Genomic DNA, 26,994 nt, shown 5'->3' with positions numbered 1-26,994 from the left:
AGCCTGCACACACCTGTGCCAGGCATTCCCCAGAAATGGAACAACTCCTCTCTTTGCACAAGGGCAGGTTTTCACCTCTTTTAGGCAGGTTCCAGCAGCTCTGTGTGAGCCCTGGTGTGCTGGAAGGACCATGGGGTACCACAGGCTGTAGCTCAATTTTGGGCCCTGCTAGAGCTCCAGGAGAACATTTCCTGGCTGGTACCCAGTGGAGGAGCTCTGGCTGGATTCCCTCCAGAGGAAGAACCCTGGGTGCCAAGTGTGCTCTGGTAAAATAACACTGCTCTTGCCATTGAAATCTCTCTGGTGTGGTGCACCAAAGGCTGCAAATGTGCAATGATGGATGGGGTGAGAGGAGTAAATGCTGTCCTAAGCAGTCTGAATTGGGCTAAAAATGGCCCCAATGCAGATGGTCAGGGGTCTGCAGCAAAGAGGGAACAGAAATGCTGAGCCTTGGTCTGTGCCTCAGCTGCACAGAGCAGGTGTATTTGCCCCTCAAAGAAGGATTCCAGGGAGCAAGGAGGAGACATGACCCTGGCTCTAGAAAGATAATAAAAAGGCAGTTGCCTGTTGGCCAGTGTCCCATTCAGCTGTTCTGAGCTGGCATTAACCTGACCAGCTTGTGGCAAAGCTGCAGCCTGCAATTGTTGAGCCTTGCTCCTTCCAGGTGAGGACACTTCATCAGCCACCATGGGAGACAGGCCTGGCAGTGCTAGGGACAGTGAATCAGTCATTCCCATGGTCCTGCTGCTATTCCTTTCCCCCAGAAGTGAACATTTGAAGGTGATGAAGGACCTCAAGGTCAAGTTTTATTGGTCCTTGTCCTTGCTGAGGAGGGACTTTTCCCATCTTGGCAGAAGCTGATGGCTGTGGAGCTCCCACCTGTAGCCTGCAGCTCCCAGAGCAGAGCCAGTGCTTTCCCTGTCCTGCAGGACACTGGGGACTGGGGTACTGCTGGGCTGCTTCTGGGCCACCAGCTCCACCTGTTTCTGCAAGGAGCCCATGTGCCACAGTGAGCTGGTGCTTGGTGTTTTATGGCAGGAGTGGGTCCAGAATTGACAGCTGCCAGCTTTTAGCAGCCTGGAGAATCCTTGATGATCACTGAGAGCGCCAGAGCCTGTATGCAAATAGTAACTCTGTTTCTTGTTCCTTCACCCCCGTGGTGACTTTTATTACTTAATTATTGCACACCACATGCTTCAAAACAGCCTAATCTATGGTCGTGTTTTCTAATGATGCTGGATGTGCAATCCAGCAATATCCATCCCAAGGGGACATTCATATCAGAGGAGACATCCTTCTGCAGGCCTCCTGTTTCATAGATCACATGCTGCAGGGCTTTTCGAGCCTTTGCTTGCAAATCAGCTCTGCTGCTCCACACTGTTATCTGGAGACACCCAGTGCCAAAGGCAACGCTGACATTTACCCTTTGTCCCCTCTTCTTTCCCCTCCTTCCCTTCCACTTTGGCATTTCACGCTGATCAGAGCTGGGCAAAATATTTTAAAGGTTAAAAGATGTGGCAAAGCAGTGGTCAAGTGTGTTATTATCTGTTTGGGTCTCCAGTCTTGTAGTGTGGTGTAAATGTTGGTATTCCTGACACAAGCACACGGTGAGCATTGCTTGTTTGCTCCTGTCCCTTTGCTCTCCAAGATAGGAGCTTTCATGGTGTGCAGGAATAGCAGGGGGAATGCAGGAAAACACTGAGCCTTTGTGTGTAGTCTTTGATTATTGATTTTTTTTTCCTTTTTGGAAGTTGAATGTGCTTTCACATCTCTATGGAGGTGACTTTTACCATCTCCAGTGGACCAGCCAGTTGGTGACTGATTAGTCCACAGCTGGCCTGTAAGTAAATGCTTGAAAGGACACATTTGGGTTGATGCTCTTCAGAGATCCTTCCCTGCCGTGTGATTAATCGCATTTAAGTCCTGATCCAGCAAAGTATAGACTCACGCCTGGAACGGTGCAGGCATGAACTGCCTCTCACATCGGTGGGAATGACTCTGGTGGGGCTGTAGGATGTGAGGCTTCATCTGCCTTTTCCTCCCTTGAGACAAACACAGACAGTGGGGAAGAGCAGGGGTTATCAGGAGCACCTTTAAGGTGAGTGGAGAGATCTCAGTGAGGCAGCTTTTCCTTTGTAGGTCAAAGCCTGACCTCAGCAGAGCGGCCGGGGAATCTGGCCCCGATATCGGCGCTGCTTGGCAGTGTGACAGCTCTTACTTGCAGCTGGCCTTTGGGAAAATGTCCTTTTGCCTTAGTGCTACTTAAGGACAGGGATCAATGGCTTGTGTGTTCCCTTTCCTTTTGTCACCCTGGCCAGATGTCGCTCCTGAACAGGGAGGATTTTGCTGCCGCTGTCTGCGGATGCTGCGGGGAGAACAGGGGGAGCATCCTCTGGAAACGCTTCTTGCACATTAAAACCCATCTCACTCACAGTAACTCAGATCTCCTTGTTTTGGCACAAGCACCCTGCCACAGAAAGGAAAGGCAAAGAAGTTCTGATAGGATGTAACAAATTATTTATAATTGTAGGGGAAAAAAATACTCATCTGCTTCCTTTTATAGTCAAATAGTTGGAGCCACTTCTAATGCTGACATTTCCTAAATATTTTAAAATTTATCTGTGCACATTTTCAAAACTATTATCCATGAATCAGTTCCTGTCTCTTTAATAGAATCTCTCTAATTTACTTTCAAGAGTCAAGCTACAGACCTATTTTCAACTGAAATGACAAGCACCTGCTAACTTGGTTATACAATGTGGAATTCTAGTCTGCCAGCCATCTCCTGGAAAAGAAGCTGCAGCCTCCTAATAGGCTATTTTACTGTGAAAACAGTGTTAAAAAGTATAATAAAGTATTAACAATATTAAAATAAAACAGTGTAGGCCTTAAATGAGCTACAAACTAGTTAAATCTATTCCATTCGATATGAGCCTTCAGTGCTTTGCAGCTGATACCTCAGAGCTGGGATTTATCTAAAATGAAGGCACCAGGGACATGCAAGAGAAATGGTAATTATAATTTGCAAACATTAGGCTGACACTTTTTTTGTGTATGTGTGTATAAATCCTGACAGCTGTGATTTGTGCCAATGCCAAATAGTGCTCCAGCGTGCAGGGAAGGGCTCACTTTGTGGCAGGCTGTCCTCAGAGCAGCAGCTCATTAAAACTTTGGAGAAGGAGAAGTTGCCGAAAACAGGAAGGCGTCAGAACCATCTGAGAGATTTTTGGTACACGCTTGTTGAAAGGCGTTTGAGAAGAGAGCCTTGGGTCTGACAAACTGGAATTTTAGTACGCCTCCCCGTTCACAGTGGGGCAAAATAATTGGTCATCAGTGACTACTAATTTGGTTTAGTAGCCAGAGGCATTTTTTTTCTTCCCAGAAAATCAATGACAGTGCCGAGGTCTGTTCAACGTGATTCAGCTCAAGACGGGTCCTCATTTAGCTCTTGATGCTTCTTCCACTGGAGACAGCTATTTTGTTAAAATGAAATTAAAATCTATCTATAATCCTCAGCTCAGGGAGCCGCGCCCGTCAATGCCATGCTGCTCTTGAGGTTTCAAGGTTGTCAGTCTCCCCTCAAACTTCTTTTCAAAGGTTTATGGATCCGCTGCAAAAAAAGGTGCTTGGCAAAAGTGGATACAAAGGGCTTTGCTCAGGAAGGGGTTTTACACCAGCTTGAAAGGTGCAATCAATTTGATTGCTAAGTTCTGTTGCAAAAGGGTAACAACTTGACTTGTGAGTGGTTTTTTTTTTAATCCTGTATAATTCAAAAGCACGTAAATATTTTAGTGCAGACCTCAGCCCGTGGGGTTTGTGTGTGGCTCTGCAGCCAGGGCAGAGCTTTTCCTGCTGCTGCTCAGGACGGGCTGGGAGCAGAGCAGGGAGCAGAGGATGGGTGCAGGCTCTGGCTCTTGGGGCTGCTCCCATCCCCCTGGCAGCTTCCAGGCAGCAGGATCTGACCCTGCACTGCTGCTTATGCAACAGATCCATCACAGAATGGAATTTGTCCCTGCCTGTGACATTAAAATTGTGTTGCTGCACTGCCTATGCTGAAATTTTAACCCTTCCTTGAAAGGTTAATGAGCTTTCAGGGGGTTTAGGCCTTGTTGCTGTCCTTCCACCTAGGATGGGCTTTTGCTGCACAGTCAGGATCTGTCTTTGGAGCCTTCAGCCCAGGGGAGACTACTGGGGCTACAGGGCACCACTTTTATATTGTTCACTTGTGTCTTCATGCTGGGAAGGATTTGTCCATACAGAACCTCCCCATGGCTCGTGGTCAGGCCAGCAGCAGTTCCCACCAGCTCAGGTTGGTTTCCTATAGAACCATTAGGGTTGGAAAAGACCTTCCAGACTGAGCCCAACCTGTTTGTTATTGGGGAACAGTTTGGTCTGCAGCACCTCTGGAGTGTGGGGCTCCTTGGGGCAGCTAGCACTGGTATCAACTTCAGCAAATAAAGCACAAACCAGGCTCTGTGGTTCTATTTGGGGCTGTGGGGTACCCCCAATGTAGACATTAATGCTCTGAAAGGGGGCTGAGAGCACAGGAAAATTCAGGTTATGGCTCCCTTGCAGCACTGTGCTGCCTCCCTGGTTACTGATGGGCTGCAGGTAGCAATCTATCTCCCATTAATTTGTGTGTGTAGCCCAGCAGGAAGCTGGGGTATGATTACAGCTCTGGCCCTTGTGCCAGAGCCAGCACAAGCCCCGGCATCCCCCTGCAAACTGCCGGGCTCTGCCTCGCCTTAATTGTTCCCCTTTGGCCCCTGGACCTGTCTCTTCTAACAAGGGCTGCGAGGAGGGCCGAGGTAATTGAAGCACTTAACCACAGTCCCCAGCACTGCCTCCTGCAGCTAATTAGGAAAGAGGACCGCTGGGCTCTTCATTATTTCTTTTAATTGTTTGTGGGTTTTGCATAAGGGTGAATGGCAGAAGAGGGATGCGCAGTTAGCGGTGAATCCTTGACTTTGAAATTTGTATAAAAGGTCACTTACAATTTGTTAAGGCTTTCACAAGGGTGAATTCAATTAGTGACTCCAAGTCCCTGCACACACGTGTGTGGGTGTGTTTGTGAGGGGGGGACGTGGTAAAATGAGCTGGGTGTGAATCCAAAGGCTCCTCATTTTCCTAAACAGCTTGTGGAATATACAGTAAAGTTATAGGCCCCTTACAGCTTTATGCTTCTCTAAATAGGTCCTGGCAATAAACCCATGGAGAGGCCCAAAAGATCATTTTTAAATGATCTCCACTTGTCCTCACTTTCCATTAACTATTGAAGAAAATAACAAGAGAAAAAAATGGTAGAAAACACTCAGGGACCAATTTTTTTTGCAGTCTTTGGGCTGGCAAAACTCTCAGTTGTGATAGTGGGTCTTCCACCCGTGTGGCAGCTGTGGGATCTGTGCCTCCAAAGCACTGATTACTCTGAATTTCTGAAGCTTCTTTACAATCCTTGCAATTTGGGTGAGGAAATAACAATATAAATTATTTCACTGCGGGCAGCCAATAAGGCAGTGGCTTCTTCTAAGTGTCAGAGGATCTGTTATTTTGCTCAGAGGGCTCATACGTATAGAACAGTAAAAAGAATAAAATCCATTGTAAACATGCACTTTAAAAGATTTATCAGATGCTCACAGCTGTACTTAGGAGTACACATGGTTACAAGAGCACCAATTTGCTTTACTATTCCCTCCCAGGCCGAGTGAGATGTTTGCTTGCACTGGTCCTAAAAGCACATATGGAAACGTGTGTCTTGCAGTGAAGGTACCAAGCCAGCTCTTACCCATTAAATAACTGGCTTGACAGGCTGGAATTTGTGTGCTAGCATTGATTTTAGGCTTGAGATGCCCTTTGGCTGACTTAATTGAAGGTTATTTAGGTTTGTCTTCAACACATTTGTCTGCTGTTATCTGCTGTTATCCTCTGAGAATCTCAGGTGGGACGTGATTGTGGGACAGAGCTGTTCTGCCTGGAGGTGCAGATCTATGGCTGAGAGTGAACAGTGCTCAGTCTGCAGCCATCAACAAATGCAAAACATCCCAATGAGTGAAAAACCGAGAAAAAACCCTCCAATGCTGAGCAAAGGAAATCAAAGCACGAGGTCTTCCCCTTGACCTCCATCCCATGCTTGAATGTCTCTGGCTGGGTGGGAACATGACTTTGTTTGAAAGGAAAAAATGTTGATGAGGGCTGAAAAGCTTTGTTTTCACAGAAGGATTCTGTGATTATTCCCCCCTGACCCAGGTTTTCATTACACAGGCTGAAAAAGCAAAAGTTGGCAACAAAAAATGTCTACTTGGGGCTAGAAGTAGCTCTGATGGTAAAATTTTGGAAGAAATTATTCAGCCAGCTGTAATCAATGGAGATAAACCCACAGACAACAGCCAGTCTGTGTGAGAGTAAATGACTTTGCTATTCAGTGTAAACCAGTTGGTAATAAGGGGTCTAAATCTGTCCTTCAGATCTTTTTCCCCAGCTCTGTGGCTGATGTGCACAACCTGAACCTTATACCAAACCGTGACTTGGCTGATTATTCTCTCTTAAACCATCAACCTGAAGCAGTCAGAAACTCTTAGAGCAAGCAGATAACTTCTCTGGAGGGGAATCAGCCTCTTCATGGAGCACTCAGGATTTTTGGAAGGGTGTAACAGGTCCTTCTGCCCAGGCAGCTGCTGGGGCAGGGCGCAGGCAGGCGCGGCTCTGCGGCAGCAATGCGACCACATACCCAGCCTCGAATGTTTCCAGGAGAAGAAAACTACTCTTGAAATAGAAATCCTTATCTTAGCAGTGTGAGAATGGTGGGAGAGGCACAAAGTGCCTTTCACTGTGGAATTGGATAGGATATGTAATTATCTGAGCTGATGGGAGTCCTGGATTTTTTAACTTGGTTGCGTTTCTCTGTCGCCATGAGCCTGACAGTGATTCCAGTCACTGTGTTATATTTTTACAATCTGTTTTGTCATTCCTCAGTGGTTTTTGTTTTCTTTTTCTGGAAAACGTTTTTTTTTTTCCCCCTAATATTTAGGATTTGGTGGCTTTACACTCTGGCTTCCAGTGATCATGGATCAGATGCAGACTTGTCATAATATTAAATTTTATTGTCTGTCCAGCATTTCCTAGTGGGCTCTTTCCAGTAACACCCCCTACTCTTCAACATTATTTCTTTGACATCTTTGCAGCTGTCTACATCTAGATTAGCTTTCTTTCCACAACCATATATTAATGACCTGAAATGTTCTTTAAGTATCTCAAAAATAAACCTGTAGAAATATTTCAGCACCTCTTGGGCAGCTTTCTAAACTTTGTTCTGGCTGTGTCCAAATAGCACAGAGAGTTTGGGTGGAAAGGCCACTTGCTAAGCAGAGCATGAGCATAGAAATCTCCATTCTCAGGGAAGGTGAAAATGATTGCAAATTATTGCAATTAAAGAGGAGGAACTGGGTAACTGATGCCCTTGGCCAAGTGTAACAATTTGAAGAAGAGAGATTGCAGGGACCAAATGCTTTAGAGAGATGAGTTTGCTGCAGGAACATGATGAAAACAGCTGCCAAAGGATTAGGAGCCGTTTTAGAGACTGGGAGGTGGAATGAAGGCAGGAGATGAAGACAGAAGGAAAATGGGCTGTAAAATTCAGGAAAGGGACAGTTGAAGTGAAGGCAGACAGTGGGGGGGACCCGGCAGGAGCCCTGGGGATGACAGAGTGCCAGGGAAATCCTGCCAGCACACCCAAGGTCAGCCCAACCTCCAGGCCAACTGCCAAGTGCATGGCAGCCCGTGGGAGGCAGGGTTATGGCCATGCAGGGTTTGGAGCAGGTACAGGTGCAGAATGGCAGAGGATGGCACGTCTGTGCACTCCTCCTGGCCAGGAATAGGTTCTGGGGCGTAGCAGGCAGATTTAGGACGCTCACCAAGAGGTGAATGGAAGGTTTTCTCTCCAAGCAGCCCTGGCAGTGCTGGGCAGTGTGTCCATGCTGAGGGTGCACTCTGCCCTGCTCACTCCTGGGGGCAGAACTGGTGCTTGGGGTACCAACTGTGTGCTGGAGTGTTCTGGCTTCAAATTCCTTGTGTGACCTTGCACAGATCAGTAGCATCTAAAATCTAGCTGTAGACAGCATCCACGTCTTTGTGTTTGCTTCTCATTCCAAAAATGATCCTTTAATGTTGGCTGATTTCAGTGCACAGTGAAGCTCAGTCTGAAAAGATGCTCAGGAGGAGAAATGTAGGTCTGGACACATATTAAGGTTTTCAAATGCACCTTGAATAGCAGGCTGGAGTTGAAGTGAAGATCCTGGAGGTGTTCACAGACTCTCTGTGCCTTTAGGTCTCCAGTATCATCAAACCCCAGCCCACTCAGTGCCCTCCAGCCCCCTCCTGGTCATTATTGCAGAGTTTGGGGGCTGGATACACCTGTGGGGTTATTTTGGATGAGAAGACCTGGGAGGACAGCAACCCTCAGCAGCTCTGTAGTGTGTTGTGCATAGAGCACGTGGATGGGGTTTAGCTCCTGGAGGGGACTGTCAGAGATGGGAATTTTCCTTGGAAGATGAGCCTGTGGAGCTGTGTGTGGTGGGAAGGAGGGCTGGGAAAGGTGAAGCTGAGCCTGTGTCTGTTAGCCCAGCACCTGCACTCAGTGAATGTTCCTCTCCTGCCAAGTGTGGTTGCACAAGGCAGCTCTTGTAGAGCTCAGAAGTGGGGAGCATGAACTGGGGGAGCCTGGCTGGAGGGTGCCCCACAGGGACCCCAGCACATCCTCGTTACTGCTGACCTTGGCACGAGCACTGCCTGCTGATGGATCTGCTCTGGAGCTGGACAAGCCCCTGGGGAACCACTGCATTATCTGTTATGTCCCATCAGTGCCTCCCCTGACCCCTCCCAGCTCCGAATGCCACAGGCATCAGGGAAGGAATAAATCTCTGTCTGCTACTGAGAGAGAGAAGGGAGCAGGAGCAGGAAAAAGGAGAGATGAAAAATGTCCTTTTTATGACTCTCACAACAAAGCTGGCCACATGATTCGTAGCAAACATTACTCTGGGAAAAGGGAGGGAGAGAATAGGGGGGAATCAGCAAAAAGCAGTGCTGCTTCTCTCCCCTGGAAGGTGCCCAGGGGGAATTATAGAGGGGTATGGGTGACCTTTGAAGGTAAATATCCCAGGAAAAGAAAGGAAAGAGGCCTCAAAGCTTCAGAAAGCTTGCTGCAGTGTCTGGAATGCCTGGTGAAATGCTGCACACACCGTGAGCAGAAAGCAGAGGCACAAGGGATCTGAGTTGGAGCAGCAGCAGGGCCAGGCTGTGATTAACAAGGCACTAACAGCACCCACAGCCTGTGTGCTTGTTTCTGTTTGGGATGATCCAGGAGAGCTCCAACCTGTGAGCTGGGGAGAACTCCTGGTGTCCAGGAGGCTTTAGCAGCACAGCCCAGGGCCTGAGGAGGGGCTGGAGATGAGTTTCAGGCTCAAGAAGCCCCTTGCCCATTACCCACTGACCCCAGCCACGTTCCTGTGCCAGCTGCTGAGTTATTTGGGTTCCCAGGGAAGCAGCCCAGCCCTGAGCTGTGGGCTGGCACCACTGCAATTCCCACTGTGCAGAGAGCTGCACCAGGGCTGTGGGTGCAGACTGGGCAGGGTCTGCACTGGGTTTCTGGGCTGTTCCAGAGCACCCCATCATCAGGCTGGGTGTCTCCAGCTGCTTCCAGTGCCATGGAAAGCACCTTTGCTCTCAGCCTCTCTGTGCTGGGGGATGACAGGCTGGTGCTGTTCTTGCTGAAAAACTTCACTGCACCCCAGATGTTGATCAGATCTGTTATTTCTTAAAGACATGAAGTGCTTGGAGTTGTGAAAAAAACCCATTTGTCACTGCATGTGCCTTATTTGGGAGCATCTTCCCAGGTAGCATCAATGAGATCACAGTCAAACAGGGCTTAGAGTCCAAACCCAACTGAAATCCATTGACAGCCAGGTCATTTTTGGGAAGATGGGTCTTGCTGAACCTGGTGAGCTGGGAGCAGGGACCAGCTTGTCCTGGGAATGCTCACCAAAGCTGCTCTCTTTAACTTACCAGTCATGGAAAAGTGTGTTAACCTCCCACTTTTACAGAAATGGCTGTAACAACTCCTTGATAATCCCAGTAATTTGGTTTTATCTATAATGTGCTTTTAAAGTAAAGGGATAAATACAATCAGTCTGCATAAAAGGTAGCTATTAAGGAACAGGCAAGTTGTACAAGAATAACTTTCAATTAAAAGCCTTTTCTCACTACTTCTGCTGTTGTGGGGTCTGCAGATTTTCCTTAAAACTTTTGAAGCATGCCTGGGCTTCTTACAGGCAGCCATTTAACCTCCGTTTATGAAGAAATAAAGCAAAATTGATGTTGATTTTGCCCTGCATTGGGGGATACTTTTGCAGCATAAAAGCCCTTTTGCCTGCAATTTGCAGAGCAGCCCTGTCACATCGGTGAGGGCTGATACTGATAAAGATAAAGCTTTATAGCTGGGGCATTTGCAGCTAACAGCAAGCTAATGCTACATTTTCATTTTGATGCAATTAATGTTAATGTCTGCTACGAAAATTGTCATTAAATACCATTTTAAAATCCATTCAATTTGCATATGCAAAGCCCATTTACTATCATGTAAAATACACGGTGTCGTTCATCATGTCTTTTCTCTAGAATTTGTAGCTGTTATTTTTCTGGTAGTGATTATTATCTAGCTCTTAAAATAAAACCTAATGTCTGGTCCAGACCTGCACAGAACAAGAAACCCCCCTGGGCTCCAGCAGGACTTCCAGAGGCTTTGAGCACTGGTTTGTGCTGGAGTTGTACTGGCAGGAAGAAGCTTTTTTTGCCTCTATCCTGCTCTGCTCCCAATTTCTGCCCAGTGCAGGGCAATGAACTAAGTGGGAGAGAGCATGATAAAGAACTTGAACTGATCTTTAATTCCATCAGAGTATTTCAACCAGTGCAGACAGGTAGAAATGCTCTTGCTCTGATTTTCTGACCCTGGGGTGCTAATTTTCTGGCTGACAGATTTTCATATTCCTTTAGATTAAAGGGTTGGCATTGGAGATATTTTTAAGAGGCTTCAAGCCCTTAACAGCACAGGTGAAATGAGGCTGTGTTGTGGCATGTATGTTAGATTCAGGTAGTTAATTGTCTGGCAGAAGTGTCATCAGACATGGATGTGATGCTGTTACTCAGCATGTCCTGGCTCAGGACACTTCTGTTTTGGGGACTGTGGTAGCTGAGCTTGGGGAGAGATGTAGGTGTGAGGGTAGGAAGGGATAATTTCATTCTGAAGAGAGCCCAAACCTTCCCCCTTACCGTGATGGCCTGCCAAAAGTCATGTCTGGAGGGACCTTGCCACCATATCTGAGAATATTCTTATCTTTGCAGCGGGTGTCCATGTAATTGTAGTACAGAGCAAACTCACGGGCTGTGGTGCAGCCTTCATCCACAGCCCCACGGCCCATGGTCACAAAATCTCGGGGCATCACCCTCTTGTGAGGCTTGGCCTTCACTTTCACTGAATCCCAGTGGCCTATGGCTGGAGATGGAAGGAAATAGAGAAAAAAAGTGAGGAATCTCAGCTCCTGTTTGGGAAAGCAGGTTGATGTGTGTGCACTGTGTGGGGGGGTCTTGTGTGGTTAAGGATCCTTTTGTGAACTCCCACTGCATCCCATATCCTGTCTGAATTGGATGTCTTCTCACCCTCCACCCTGGCTTGCTCAGGATGTCTGATTTTACAGGGAAATTGTCCCTGACAAAGTTCTGACAGTGGCCAGGTGCATCACCCTTTGCAGGTGCACCCTCCCTGCTTGGGCTGTGTGTGAGCCTCTGAAAGACTCCAGTGTGACAGAGAAATTTCACTGTCACCAAGCAATTGGGGTGATATTAATGAAAGTGGGTAAATGTTGGAGCTCTGCACTTCCAGCTTGATGAGAAGTATTGAAAAGCCATGGGAAGGAGAGGAGATCTCCTGCTAGCATTAGAATTTTGTTGCAGGTCTGTGTTTTAGGGGCAGTGTCCTACCTTCAGGGACTCCTCCATCTCTCTTATGCATGTACATCCCATAGGTAAAATCAAAGCCTGGCAGGGGGTAGCAGTTTCTCATGGGCTTCCCCAGTTCTGGCTGCAGGAAAGGGAATAGAGAAGGATATAGAGCATTAATAGAGAAGCATAAAGACCTTCTCTGATAAGATAAAGCCCCTGAAAACAGAAATTTGTAACAGAACTCGACCAAAAGTACCAGGAGTGTCCATTTGGTAAGGGCTTGAATCCCACTGCACAAGTGCCACAGTGCAGAAAGGAGCTGAAGCCTAAAGTTTGCTTTTGAGTCATAAAGAGACCTAGCCTTGCTGGAAATAGGGATCCTGACTCAACAGATAAGGACTTGAAGTCTTCTTGTTTGGTTTGGTTAATCTCACCCCTCCTGGGTGGGGATGCCCTGCTGTGGTGGCTGCTGGGGAGACAGCAGCTGGTCTTAACTTTACATTGAGTTATTTCATTTCCAAGTTGTGCATCCTCCCAGAAAACTGAGTAAACTTCCCCAGGCACAATCACACGGCTGCTCCTACCTGGGAATAAACAAGACACAAGGCATGATGCAGGAGGAGGATAAGGGGGGATGAAGAAGGGAGATCAGAGCCTGGGGTATAGCACAGAGAAGAACTTCAGCTCAATAACAACATTTCTATTTGATTTCCAAATGAACTCTTCCCCAGCTCCTGTGTGTCCCAGCCTGGTGGTGTCTGTGGGATTAACTGACCTCCCCTCACCCTTCTGTCTCCATCCATCCATCTCCATGGTGAAGTCACTGCAGGATGTTGTTTTGAAACCTCCTTGCTGCTTGAAAGGGAGGTGGCAGAGGAGGGAAGGGGAGAGAGCCTGGCACAGGGAAAGCTGGAGCAGAGTCCCCAGGAGCCCTGAGGGCAGGATGTGGGTGCTTGGGGACAGGTTATTTTCCATGGGAAGGCTGTTAGGAGAGCTGGGGTGTTGTAGGTGTTGGCAGGTCTCGTTGGGAGAATGAAAGCACTGAAATAGCACTTGGTGCTTCTCCTGGGTGAGCACTGAACGCTGACACTGGCATGGCCATGGTCACACTGCACAGTGAACACTGTGGGTCAGGAGCTGCTGAGTCAAATACAGCCCTTTCTGCAGAGACACAGTGGAAAGGAAACTGTAAATGAATCACCTCCAGCTTGCCACCATGGCAGGCTGAGGCTGTGCAGGTTGATAAGGCACCCATCTCACTGGAGCTGCTTGTGTAGGAGCATCATCCACACCAGAATTTTCCTTTTACTCCCAGTCAGCACCATGCAAACCCTGGCCAGGGCCTCAGAGCAGCTCCCCTGTACACTGCCAGCATGGTGGCTGCTTTCCAGTGATGCTCTTCTGCATCACCCTCAGCTCAGGCAAAATTCTCACTGAGCCAGTTTTGCCTGGAGAGTGAGAGTTAATAATCCCTGTCCAGAACAGGCACCTTTCCAGAGGGCTCTGTAGTGAGGTCTCTAAAATGTGCTTGTAATTCCTCAAACTTGTGACACTCTAAAAGAGGTGTGGCATTTCCACGGCTCTCAGGAGCACGAGTTCACCAGAAAATGAGTTTTAGGGACCTGACCTGTGTGAAACTACAGATCCTTTGTTGCAAACAGCCCTTTCTAAAATCCACCAACCCAGTGACGTGATACAGCCACAGCTGCATTTCCCCACCTGCTTCCTGTGAGCCTGGAGCAGTCCAGCACTGAGCACCAGTGGGGTTTTAGTGCCACCATGGCTGTGGTGCCACCAGCAGTGACAAGCCATGAGTGCACTCTGAGCATGCTGGGAGCTCATGCAAAGCACTGCCAGTGATGATAAAGGAGCTTTCTTTGCTGATCTAGTCCTGTATTTACAGGTGGGTTTAGACTGGTTGTCACTGGTGTGCAAGGGAAATGGTGTGATGTTCCTCAGGTGCATGAGAAAAGGTGTTTTCCTGGGTTCTGATAATGGATCAGTGAGGTCAGAAATCTGCTATGGTGGCAAAGGTGTGTCAGATGGGACAAAATTCACTGAGAAACTGCAGGGAAGGAGAGAGGTTTGTAACCTGTGGCAAAGCTGCTTCCAGACCCTCGAGTGCAGAACTCTGTAGAATGGAAGAAATTTTGGGATTTGAAGAGTCCCTTCTGCAGAGCACCTGAAGTTAACACAGTTGGGTGTTTACTCCATCACAAAGTGAGTGCATGCTGCTTCCTTTTATGATCAGGTGGCATTTTACAGTCACTTTGCACTGAATAAATAAAGCTGAAGGTGCTGGATAATTAATTAAAAAAAAAAAAAATCTGGTCCAATATGTTGAACATGGAGAGAATCTGTGCCTGAAGAAAAATCAAGGAACTCAGAGGACTCTGGTTGCCTGCCAACATCTTTTGCCTACAAAAGCAAAGAAGGGGAAGGATGTAGCAGGAGTGAATCTTGCTTGGTGTAATCCACAATTACAGTCTTTCTCGTTCATAAATTAGCAAAGTGCTGCTTCCAGCTCATGGATTGGTTTCATTTGTTTGTCCTGGGGCATTATAGGTGTGCTCTGTCATAAAGCAGTGGGGAAGCTGAGCCAAAGTTGATGCACAAGGTCTTTTTTTTACCTTTTTCCCCCAGTTCCAGCACTGTTCCCTGTGTTCAGGTTTAGCCTGTCACAAAGCTGCTTGGCTGGAATACAGATCTGTCTGACAGCTGTGCCCATCAGCAGACAACTTCATTAAACCTCATTAAGATGTCATTTCTCTGCCTTATTTCCCACCTCTTGGCTCTAATTAAAACCGTCTCTCTCTGCATCCCAGGCGGTCCTAATTTTCTCTGGGTACCTTCTGCAAGTTTTCTCCCTTTACGACCTCAGTGAGGAAAATCCAGCATCCTAAATGCTGTTTATCCAGCCAGTTTGGAAAAGACAGCTCTAGACCTTCTCCTGAAGCATTCTCAGAGCAGCCAGCAGAGATCAACACCTCTCAGGGTTAGGAGAGATGTGTGCTGAGGCTTTGTTTGCTCTCTCAAACTACCTTTCAGGGCTTGGCTGCTGCATCCTTTCCCCTTGGACATGATCAGGTGTGTCTGGGCTGGGTTTGGAGGGTGCCATGCTCCCACTGGTCAGGGTGGTGTTTGATCAGTGGAGATACCTCACCTGGCTGAAAAGTGAGTGCTGTTGGGTGTGCTGAGTTATCCCCAGCCTTTGCCAGGTTTCTGCTCTGTGCAGCCCTGGGCTTGAGCCCTGGATTTGTGTTTGAGTGTTGGAAAATGCTTGCTGTGAAGGATGAGGAAGGCTCTGAAAGGGGTCTGTTTTTAGAGGTGGAGGCATTGCAAAGGCTTGAGAAAGTGCAAAATTTTTAAGGATTCCAGGTTTTGTTGCCAGACTTGTGTTCCATCCCCTGGTGTTCATGGCCCAGCAACACACATTGCACCAATTTTCTGAAAAATGACAGAGAGATGAGAGATGTGTCCACACAGAGAGGCACAGAAAGAGACTGAGATGTAGATTTTTAATCCCTGCCTCTGCAGCCTTTCCCTGGGATGGGATGCTGGGCAAATCCACAAATCCTCTGTGCTCCCACTCAGCCAGGGCTGCCCCATCCCCTCCTCTCTGGCTCTGCCCTGTGGACACCTGCAAACTCTGTGCTGGTGCATTTTCAGCCTGCCAGGCCCTGCCTCCTTCCTACCTTCTGTTCCCCTTTTCATTACACCCCCTTGTACAGTAAAGCCTCCCGTCACGCTGCCATTACTATTATTATTGCAGATTTACTGCACTTGCAGAGTGAAGTGATTGCAGTGACAAGGCCCAGCATTTTTCCCTCCTTCCCCCCGCGACAGCTTGAAATCAAGCCCTTCATTTGCATTTACATGATCTTGCTGTGCAGCTTATGAGATCGGGAGATTTATTTGCTACTTAGCTTGATGTTTGATTACACTCTAAGAAGGCAGTGAGCTACAAAGTGCAGGGATACATCAGAACTGAGCTACTGAAAGCCTCTGGGGGACAGTAACTCAACATCAGGTTTAGGTAGATGAGAAAGGGAATGTTCAGTGTTTTGAGAAAGGCAAATTTGATGAGATTTTTTTTTTTAAAGGTGGAAGGAAAAACTTACTTTCTCACAAAAAAAAAAAAAAAAAAAAGGAAAACAAGAATGTTGTTATAAAAACACACCTGAAAAATCTGGGTTTGTTAGTGCAGAAGAAATCCTAGCAGGGGCTGGTGGCTGCTGGGCTGCCTGGCGCCAACTGCTTGTAACTTCCACTCCCAAGAAGATTATTAATAATAAGTTGGCAGTTGTCTTCAAAGCTTTTCATAAGCATTAAAGGTCAAAGCCAAAGGAAGTTTTGCTTGATGGACCACCACAAGATCTGTCCCTCATTTATTAAGCATTTATTAACACTCTGTAATAAAGGGGAAACTGAGGCAGGGAATCAGTGTGCCCATGCAGGACTGCAAAGGGAACAGAGTTTGGACTGGGAAGAGAAGAGAGTGAGACCAAATCATCCTAATCTTCTATAGCAGTGTAAAAATCTTTCTCTTTCCAGAGAAAAGGGTGATGGTTGGGCAAACTGCTGCCCTTGGAGTCAGAAATGGCAAAGCTCAAGGATCTTGCTGCGAGTTTAACTCCTTTCATTGCAAACACTCCAGACAGGTCAGCCACACTGCTAACCCAGAGTACATCTGCAAGTGCAATCTCCACTAACCTGTGCTCCTGACTGACCTGCCCTGGGAGCTGCAGCCTTATTAGACACCAACCTTTGAGTGTCAGGTGTGGATTTGAACGATTTTCCCCTCTAGAAGCTGTGTTTTGTGTAAGGCTGGCAGCAGAGGCGTCCCCCTCGCTGGGTTTGAGAGGGCAGTGAGAGAAGGCAGACAGCACTTCCAGCCCAGGCTCTCCCTACACACCCCTGGCACAGCCCCTTGCCATTTTCTTGCTCCCAACAGGGCTGGAACACCAACAAGGAAGGGCCACACACAGAGAGCCCAGCACAGAAACCCCAGTCCAGAGAAGCACCCAGTGCTGATACAGTCACTGCACATTCCAACTGTTTGCACTTAGCTTTTAGTCTTGAAAATTGCCATGAGTTATGCTATTACAATTAATCATTAAAGACTTAAGAAAGAGTATACCCCATTACATAAAAGACTCCAGTAATGATCTTTATCCAACTTGTAAAATGGGCAGACTTGATGCAACTGAATAATTTTCCTCTCATCTGCACAAAATCATGAATGCAAGTCAGACTTTGAACCTGAAGTGAACACTGCGAGACCAGCTTATAATTACCAAAACTGAAAAAAAGAACAGCGTTTTCTAATGAATGACAAGCCACTAGGTGGAAATCTAATTTGGTCTAATTAAGCAGCCTTTGTGAGGATTTGTCTTTAGATGAAAAGAGGGAGCCAAAGAGATCTAAATGCAAATGAACTCTATCATTTTGGTTTTAAAGGGCCAGGCTGATATGAAAGTATTTGCGTACACAATGCTTGCATGTGTCTTTATGGGTGTATTCACCTTTAAGTTTTCTATTTTAAAATCCTGTTTGCCTCAAAATTCTGGGACTCTGAATATTAGTCAGTTATCATCATTGTCTTTATGGACTTAGTAGGTAATGTGCTGTTGGAGGGACAATTTTAGCAGTAGGGCACTGCAACTGTTAAAACTGCCTTTCTCTGTAACAAGACTGCTTCTTTCTGCTGTTTGAAAATGGCTTTAGGGAAAAAAAAAAAAAAAGAAAAGAATGTTTTTTGCTAAGGAGTCAGATCCCAGGTCTGCCACTGTCGATGTGTGGCACTGTATAACTCTCAGGTCTTTGGGGGCACCTGCTGGACCCTGAGCTCCTCCTCGGCGCCTCCGTGTCAGGATGAATTAGTTCAGCATTGATAAATCACCAACACCTTGCCCAGTTGTGCTATTTCTGCTGATTCTGCCGACAGTCTCCACGCTGGGAGCAGCCAGCCCAGGTACAGCCCCAAAGGCTGAGCCTCACCGAGGTGTTTGACTATAATTGAGATGGAAATATTGAAAACGATCTTCTCCTGCTCTATTAAATCTGCTCCTGACTTTAAGATAAATTTGTGTCTGTGTAAGGTTTTTGTGCCAGCGCTGAAGGTCAAAGCAGCACATGTGTTTCTGTAGAGGGTGTCACAGCTTGTGAAGTTCACATCAGCCCTTGCCTGCTCTCAGTCCTGAGGAAGAAACGTGGGCTGGAGTCAGAAGACAAAGCCCTTGGCAGGAGGGAAGGGTTATTCAGGCTAAATGAATGTGCAGGTTACAGCTGCTGCTGAGTGAGGTCTTACCTGTGCCTGATTTTTCTTGAGCTACAACCACCATTCACCTCTAAGAGACAGAATGAGCCTGGGATAGATTTGAGGACATGTAGGGACAATGGCAGGGAGGTTTGGGACAGCATGGGGTGGTCCTGGAGCAGCTGGATGGAGAAGGAGCTCTCTGAGTCCTTGCTTTCCCTACAAGCAATATCAGTGGGGAAATGGAAGCATGGATGGACAGATCAGTGTGAGAAAATCAGGAAAATAATTCTTTCTTTGATGTGGCAGCACTTTTGGAAGCTTAGGGTATAATGTGGGCAGAATAGCACGCAGCACCTTGGCACAAAAAAAGCAATTTTACCACCTTTGCTGTTGACTTCCCAGAGAAAAGGGGGCCCAGAGAGGAGATGGAAAGGGTGTAGTGGGGTTGTCATTTCTCAGAGAACCACAGGCCCAGGGATTCCTGCTGTCCTGCAAACCCTGAAGTCCAATTCTGCCAGGGAATGCTGCTGCTCAATGACTGGCTTCATTGAGGACACTGAGGTTTAGCTGAGAAAGAGGTGTGGGCTACTTGAGAATGAGAGAATATTCTCTCAATTTTAAAGAGAATGGACAATGGCTTTGTTTTTTGGTTTGCTTTCCTTTTTCTTTTTTTTCTTTAAAGGTTGTCCCCTTTCAGCAGTTACGACCTTTTCTTTGTGTTTCATCCTTAATAATATCTGTTCTTTGAACCTCCCCATCTGCTACTTCATGAAAAATCCCTTTATGTTCTCAAGGCCAGATGTTGGCCCAGATTATGTCCAGAGCAGCTCAGCTCAGTGAAGCTGCTGCTTACACCATGTAACTCCCTGCTGCTGCTCCAACTTCACCCAGGTAGTTTTTATTTAACTCCCCTGCTATTATTTGGCTGCAATAGAACAAACCAAGCTAAGTGCTGCCAGTGTAGCCTTCATATAAGTCACACTGACATTAAAGGAGTTGAATTCAAGTGAGAATTTGACTGTGGGCCTTTCAGAGCAGGCTGGATATGACATTTCCTATATAGTAAAATAGTTCCCCAGCAGCACAGACCTCTGATTCTTAGGCCAAATTAAATCCCTGGCTGCAAATGAGATACTGGCTGCCTTGAGAGCTACCTGTTATTTCACAGCAGAATTTGTCTGAAGTCAATACACTTGTGGTACCTCCTAGAAGAAAATTCAAATATTTCAGATGAGGAGACAACTTGTTAAATTCAGGCAAAACTCTGGTTCTGGAATGTCTCAGCTTTCACTCAAGGAGAAACTCTAATCTCTGATCAAAGATGCAGGAACTTACTAACTTCAGTCACCTCATGTGCAGAAATAATCTCCATTTTCATTAGAGAATAGATAAAGTTTTTGCTGTTAAAAAAGGATGCTGTTTCTTTAATGTAATAAAACCTCAGCAGGACAGAACATCTTTACTAGACTATCCCTCACTATTCCCACAAGAAATCAAATATAATCCTATTTAAGAAGCTTTAAATAATTTTGAGCTTTCATATTGACTTATTAAAATGCAGCTTAAAAAATGCCTTCCTTGCAATCCCTTTACAAGGGTCAGGGATATAAAATTTGAAGAAATATGATTAGTAGATCAGTTGGAAAGATATGCAGCAGCTTCCAATTTTATTATTTAAAATGCCCTTTAGGAAGAAAAGGTGATTCTGTAAAAAAAGTGGCACCATCTCCCTGAAGGAATCCAGTCCTGGGGCTTCCAGTCCTGTCTGCTGCATTCAGAATTCAAGACTTCTGCCAGGTTTTTCTTAGACCTGAAGAGCCCTTGCAGCTGGGACAGAAGGGCTGGTTTCTGTGTGCTCCCAGTCCACAGAAATTGAGGCTTATCAGGCTCAGGCACAGAATAAGCCAGGAGCACCTGTGGCCATTCCTGCCTGGTTCAGAAGACAAAGTGATAACAGAGATGCAAATATGCCCCAGAGGACAGAGCCACTTCAGGGCTGAGCACAGGTTCAGTTTGGCCCCCAGAGCCTTTCTTTTAGCACCTGGAAACTTGGAGAGATGAAGAGCTGTAAACTTTCAGATGTTGGTTGGAGTGGGATCAGTCCCTTTTTCACTTTCTAAACACTATGTGCTGGAATAGAAAATTATAGGATGAAACAAGGTTCCTGCTGTGCTGACTTGAACTCTCTGCAGGGTGAACTGTGTCTCAAAGCAGCAGCTGCAGACTCCACCTGAATCCTGAGGGGTCCAGGCAGAAATCTCCTTCCAGCAGATTTCAGTCCAGTTGCCCACGTTGATTCCTGGGGAGTTCAGAGAAGTGCAGCTCCCCTGGGAGCAGCAGGCTTGTAGGGATGGAAATGAGGAGACAATTTGACCCCCACTCTTGAAGAATATTAAATACAGCAGACACCCAAATTGTGCTGTGGGTTGGGCACAACTCCCATTAAGCGCCTGATGCAAGAACCTGCCTGAATCATTTGCTGTGTCTTGCAGCAAAATGTGTTCAACCTGCTGAAATGTAACTGCAAAACCCAGCCAGGAAAATCACACCCTGCCCATTACACTTACAGCCAGCTGCTGTGAAATCCTAATGTGTCAGGCTTTCTCCAGGAAATAAGGCAACTAATAACTTTACTCCTGCCTAAGGCTGGACTTTGGTCAAGGCTGTCAGGGCTCCTATGATTTTCCAGTGTTTTTGAAAAAAATATCCATGATTTTGACATTTTGTGTGTGTGAGCAAGCAGGGAGCTGTGATAGCTGAACTTCCCAGTGCTCAGCCTTGGGTGCTCTGCAAGACAAACACCAAAGGGTCCTGAGCCCACTGGTGCCTGTGTTCAGCTCCTGAGGAGCTCAGTCAAACAGGGTTCACCCCTGCCCTGAGTTTTCTCCTGTGGCAGAAAAAGCAGCAGTGACACCAAAGGCAAGACCAGCAAGCACTGGAGAGAGCCTTAATCCTCCAAGGAGCTGTCATGAGGTTTTTCCCTGCCCTGTCTTTGTAATTTTCTACATTTAGGACAAGAATTGTGAAACTTGGCTGAAACAGCACTGGGGAGTTGCTGCCAATGCCTAAAAGCTCTCCTTGCCCATCGGTTGATCTTATATGGCAGAAGTTATGTGGCTTACAAATTAATGCTTGCTTTCTTCACTCTCTCTTTCTATATATATATTTCTAAAATTCCCCATAATTCTGCATCTGACTCCCTCATTGCTTTCCCCACCAAATTTTCTCAACACAATTCCAGCTCTGTTTTGTTCTGCTGTTTTTCTCTCCAGTCCTATATTTATATTTTTTAAAAAAAGATAGGACATAAGGGGTTGGGTACTGCTCAGGTATGACATACATGAGCAGCCCAATTGCTTTCAAAGGGGCAACCTTCTGAGGCAACCAAGAGTTGGCTCAAAAAAGTCACTTCCTAATTGCATCATATTTGCTAAATCAGATGTTTTACGTGCTTGAGAATTCTCCATGTTCCCTCCGTGTTCAGCCATTACAAAAAGCTCCTGCTCTGCTGGAGTTCTGACCCATATTTTTTCCCTGCTGCAGTCCAAATTTGGTTGCTAAAAGGTAAAAGGAAAAAAAAAAAATCTCTGCCTCATCACATCTCTCCCAACCCCTGTTCAGCTGCTGTGGTATTTTCCTTCATTATGCTGCTGCCTCAGACTGTAAACCTCTCTAATTTCCTACATCGCAGCTATTTATTTAAATGCTAACTCGCATTATGAAGTGATAATCCACAAGCGCAGGAGATAATTTATGAAGCATTTAAATTAAGAGGAGCAGCTAATTGGGAGCATGTGTCTTATAAGCCTTGCTAACACCAGAAAACTACAAATTAGGGAGAAAATGGAAGATATTTTTATCTTGCTTTTTTCTTTTGTAATGCACTGAGGAAAAATATTACCATCCATCATACAAACACTGCTGCTCACAGAAGTCTTCTGTTGTTGGCTTCGTAGTTACTCGAACACACAATGCTCTCATTATTACAAATTCCTCATTATAACACACAAAATCATCTTTGCTCTCCGAGAAGGTGGAACGAGGTGGGGTTTTCTCCAAATAAAGCGGAATAAATTTTCCAGGAAAGGTCCCCTTCTCAGCTGCATGCATTAATTTAAAAGAGCAAAGACTCCCTTGTTATATAGCAATGTTAAAGTGCATTTAATTTAGGACTGCATCACGCTGTAAGAGTTTTATAGGTTTTTGTTGAAGTGGGAATGAGCATAAATGGCTGTGAGTCAGGGAAAAGCAAATGTGCTGTGGCTGCAAGGCTGAGGGAAGGCGTTTTGGATGCTCTGTTCAGATTTTTGACACCAAAGTCACAAACTTTGTTTTCACTGCAGCTTTGTGGTGGTTTATTCATTAAAAAACTAATATTGACCTGAATCTGAATAGCAATGTGCCCCATGCTGTGCAATTCCCGGGATCCAGCTGGATAATGGAGATTTCTCACTAAATGCTGCTGGGCTGGGCTGGAGGGAAATGAGGACACCCAGGCCAGGACAACAGCTTTGGGGAAGGTGATGATTATCCCAGCTTGAAGATCACAATCCTGCAGCACATTCCCTGGGAGGCTGTGCCTCAGCAGGGAGGTGCAAGGCTGGGTGTCCTCAGGAGGTTTTCTCTCTCAGTGCAGTGCCCCTTTGGTGGGGTTTTTTTGGGTGTTGGTGCTTTGATCAGAGGAAACGTCTGGGATGTTCTCCCATAGGAGCCAGAGGGTTTCTCTGCACTCCCCAAAGGGCATCCTGGGCATCCAGGGATTGCATGAACACAGTTCTGAGGGGACTCATGTCTTGTGGAGCCTGAGGCTGCCAGCAAGGACCACCTTAACACAGAGCCCTGTGCCAGCCTTCAGCAACCACTTTAGTTTTCAGTACAGCTGAGCGAGATCTTTAGTTAGGATCCTCCTTTACCCAGCAACCAATTCTTGTGGCTCCCTTGTGTGGCTGCTCGAGACAGATTTGCTGTTAGAGTGAAATATTGTGTGCACACCCTGCCTGGCAGGGTGCTTGGGAACCAAAGAGAGATCCTTGGGCAGAGGATGTGAGTCCAACCCCTCTGCATGACTGCATGTGTGTGCACTGCATGGAAAACACCTGCCTCTAATCTCTGCATTCTTGTTTTTGCTCTTACAAATCTCCCTTTCTGTGTATCCTGTCAGAAAACAGGCAGCAAACAGGCTCTGGCATTATTGGAGTTGCTCCTGGATCCGAAGGAAACCGTAAATCTGAAACTTCAATCATGTCTTTATGATCATTCAGCAAACAGAGATGGAGGATTTATTCAACATGGGATAGCAAAGGGGAAACTGCAGGGGGTTATTGCAGGAGATATTGGTTTAGCTAAGGCAGAACTGCTCCCTCGGGCCTCTCTAGGGCCGAGCCAATGAACAATGGCACCAATGACAATAACAAGGCAATTATGGGGAAGAGGGTGAGGAGGGGGTAATGCTTTGTTAAAGACAGAGGTAAGATTCCAGCATGGTGTCTCTTTTGTGTGCTTTCCGAACTAAAGGATGGTGTGTCTGCCCAGGGTGGTCTTATTAGGAGCTGGTGATCCTAAAAACACAGCAAGTGCTTCAAAGTGCTGCCTGTAGCTTGCATGTGACTGTGCTGCTCTTAGAAAGTTATGATGATTTCCTCCCTAATTAAATAGGGCTGGCAGTGGGTTCCCCTAACCCATGCTGCACTCCAGGGCAGGAGGTAAGTGTGTAAACCTCTGCTCATGAAGGTTTGTCTCTCTGGCTGTGTGATGATGTCGGTTTTTCTGCATTTAGAACTAACCCTTACTCCCAGGGGGAGACTCGGGGGATGTCCCCTTGCTGGGAAGATGCTCAGACCTTCACCCAGTTGTGCCACAAACACTAAAACAGCTCTTCCACCAGTTTCCCCTGGAAAGGCTGTTTTGAGATCATCCTGAGACCTGGTGCCCAGCCTTGCACTGCTCCCAGCTTCATATTCTAGATGATATTTTTAATAACAACAACCAACTTTCAAAATCCTGACTGGGGAGAGAAGCTCAGTCCTTAGGTTTCAAACACAAAAATGATTTTTGAACAACAAGAAAAGCATCTGCATTTGTTCTCATGGGGATCAAAGTGGGGCAGCACTTGGAGGGGCAGCTCCTGTGGGACCCCTGAGTTTCAGCAAGGAGCAGCACTGGGCTCAGCCTTGTCCTGAGGTCCTCTAAAAACAAAGTTTCCCGAGTACAAAATGGGAACACAAAAGCCTTGCCACAAAGGGCTGGAAATATTCCTGGGCGAGCTGGATCCTGCCACTGCTGCCAATGGATGGGACCTGAATGAAATTAGCATCTTTTCAGGGTGCAAAGGACACAAACATCTCTTAAAAAAAAAAAAAAATAAATAAAAAAAATGGTGCAAAAGCAGAAACCCAGCGATCCATCCCCACCTGTCCTGCCTCCCCTCCCCTTCTTTCAGCATTTTTTTCCCCCTCTCTCCCTTTCCCTGGCGAGCCCCTGGGCGGTTTGTTTCTGCCTGCAGAAGGAAGGTTGAAATATTGTGGAGGGGTGCAGGCAGCGCTCCCTGTGGCCCTGCCCCTGATGGCAGGAATGCAGCTATAAAATAACCCAGTGCCATCCGTAACCTGTCGCCAAAGCCCCTCTCCGAGGTGAGAGTTTTCCTCCCTGCCGTGGCTGTTAGCTGCAATGTATTTCTCCCTGCACTAAGCACCGTCTTTCCCAGGGCTGCATTACAATGATTTATAAACCCCATTTCTGGGGAAAACTAATAGATCAAAGTGAAGAGAAGGAAAAGGAGACATGAGCAGCTGGAAGAAGATATTGAAGCATGAAACAAAAAACAGGAATGAAAAAGTAGTTTGTGGCACTAGTGAGTTGTTCTGTGCTGCACTTCTATTATTGAAAAATAATAGGGGGAATCTGTATTTTAATCCATTTTTTCAAGAGATGTTCAGGTAATCTGAAAAGCTCTTCCTAGAGCCAGCTTGCTTTTGTGTGTTTGTGCATCTCTTACAGAACCAAACACTTATTTTGCTGTTTAGCCTTTCCCTGTCTATTCTCATGTCATATTTAGACTTTCCATGTTTTTAAGCGACATCTAGATTTTCTAACAGGGTAACAGAAAGCACTGCAGGGAGGATTGATGCTCCTCTGGACCTGAGCCTAGGATGTGCTTGTTCCTGAGCTAAGACTTGGTAATTTTACAAAGGGACTTCATGGACTGAGGTCAGGGTGGCCAGTGAGGTGCTCTGCCTTTGTTTCCTCTCCTGCACAGTGGAGATGAATGGAAGAGATTCATCATGTAACTCTCAGCATCAGTCAAGCTAAAACCCGACTGAACTGAGCCAGGAGCACAGACCAATGCTCATCTCTTAGTTCTACAATGATTAATGCATTAGTGTTTGTAAGAGCTTTGGTGATACTGAGCTAATTGGGCTTTTGTGTGTGTTCTGCTTGTCTGGTTCTGCACAGACATCCCTGACTTCAAACGTAGGCAGGGGTGGAGAATTATGATGAAAATAACCATAATCCTTGTGGAGTGCTTCACATTCACAGGGCTGCACAAACCTTCTACCTCCAATCTCACCATGTTGAGTGGATGTGAGAGCAAACGTTACACACCTCTGATGAAATGCCCTGAGTAGGACAAACAGCAGATTTGACAGAAAACAGATGTGGGTGGCAAGACCACAGGGGCTTTTCTAAGAGACTGTACAGAGCCATGAGAGGAAAACTGAGGAATTATCCCCAGGCACATCCCAAACTTCTCTGAGGTTTGTAGCTTTCCATTCAAAGTATTTTTCTATGTTCCTGTTGTTTAAATTTTCACTCTGCCTGGCAATTTTCTGTTGCCAGTTAATGCTGCAGAGGTGTGTTCACTTTGAGCTGCCTGGTTTGCCTTGGTTCCTGATTTCTGCTCCATCCTTTGGTGTTGGTAGAAGGGTTCCTGGGGGAATGCAGGTGCAGGGGATGTTAATGGATATGCATTACTGATACTTCTCACAGATAACACAGGAAACAAGCACGTGTTGAGCTGCTCTGCACAAGGAAGGGCTGTGCTTGTTCACACAGAGGAGCTGTGGGGACAATCAAGTGCTGTATTTTGCTTTTGGTGACTTTGTAAAGACATGGCCTGGAGAAGACACACCCAGGATGGCATTCAGGAGCAAGCATCCATAACATGATCTGCTTTCAGCTGCATGTGTGGCTGTTGATAAGAGAGCCAAAATTGCCACTGGCAAGATCAACACCTGCCCATTCAAATACTCTTATGGGTCTCTTCCCCCTGAGATATTCTGTAATTCTGTGACCCTCATGGCTGAGCCTGACTTTTGGCTCAGGGCTTTGATCAGTAAGAGCTGGTGAGTTACAATAAAAATACAATTAATTGTTTTTAATTTTTTTTGTTAATGCCTGTGTGACACAGTCTAAAAACATGTTTGAAAATGCTTCAAACAGGAGAGGCCATCTTGCTAAAACATTCAACCCCTTCCTTCCTTTGGCTGTGCAGCCCCAAGGAGCCCCACAGCTCCAGAGAAGCACGGTGGTGTCACACCAGGCAGCTGCAGATCCCTGTTTGGGATCCTGCAGGGATCCATCACTGCTGACCAGAGCCTGATGCAGCTGCCTCTGCCATGGACCTTGCTCTGGGAGCTGCATCCCCTATTACAACAGGTAGAAAAACCATCCCTGCTCTAATAGCTACTGTAACCCTCCCAAAACTATGACAAAATCTTTCTTCTGGCTCCCTATGGCCCAGCCAGTCT

The 26,994-nt window shown here is 46.5% G+C and overlaps 1 protein-coding gene across 1 annotated transcript in view; it reads right to left on the bottom strand.

Moving 5' to 3' along the window:
* CFAP77 (cilia and flagella associated protein 77) overlaps window positions 1-26,994 on the bottom strand; it is a 56,489-nt gene that overhangs the window by 11,288 nt on the left and 18,207 nt on the right. Inside the window, exons 2-3 of the mRNA XM_033077617.2 lie at window positions 12,025-12,124; window positions 11,317-11,539 (exon numbers count right to left, since the gene is read on the bottom strand). Of these exons, the coding sequence (XP_032933508.1) occupies window positions 11,317-11,539; window positions 12,025-12,124 (323 nt within the window). The remainder of the gene's footprint in view (window positions 1-11,316; window positions 11,540-12,024; window positions 12,125-26,994) is intronic.

The sequence above is a fragment of the Catharus ustulatus genome, chromosome 21 (assembly GCF_009819885.2).
Source record: "Catharus ustulatus isolate bCatUst1 chromosome 21, bCatUst1.pri.v2, whole genome shotgun sequence".
Taxonomy (NCBI): domain Eukaryota; kingdom Metazoa; phylum Chordata; class Aves; order Passeriformes; family Turdidae; genus Catharus; species Catharus ustulatus.
This window is presented reverse-complemented; position numbering and strand designations above follow the sequence as displayed.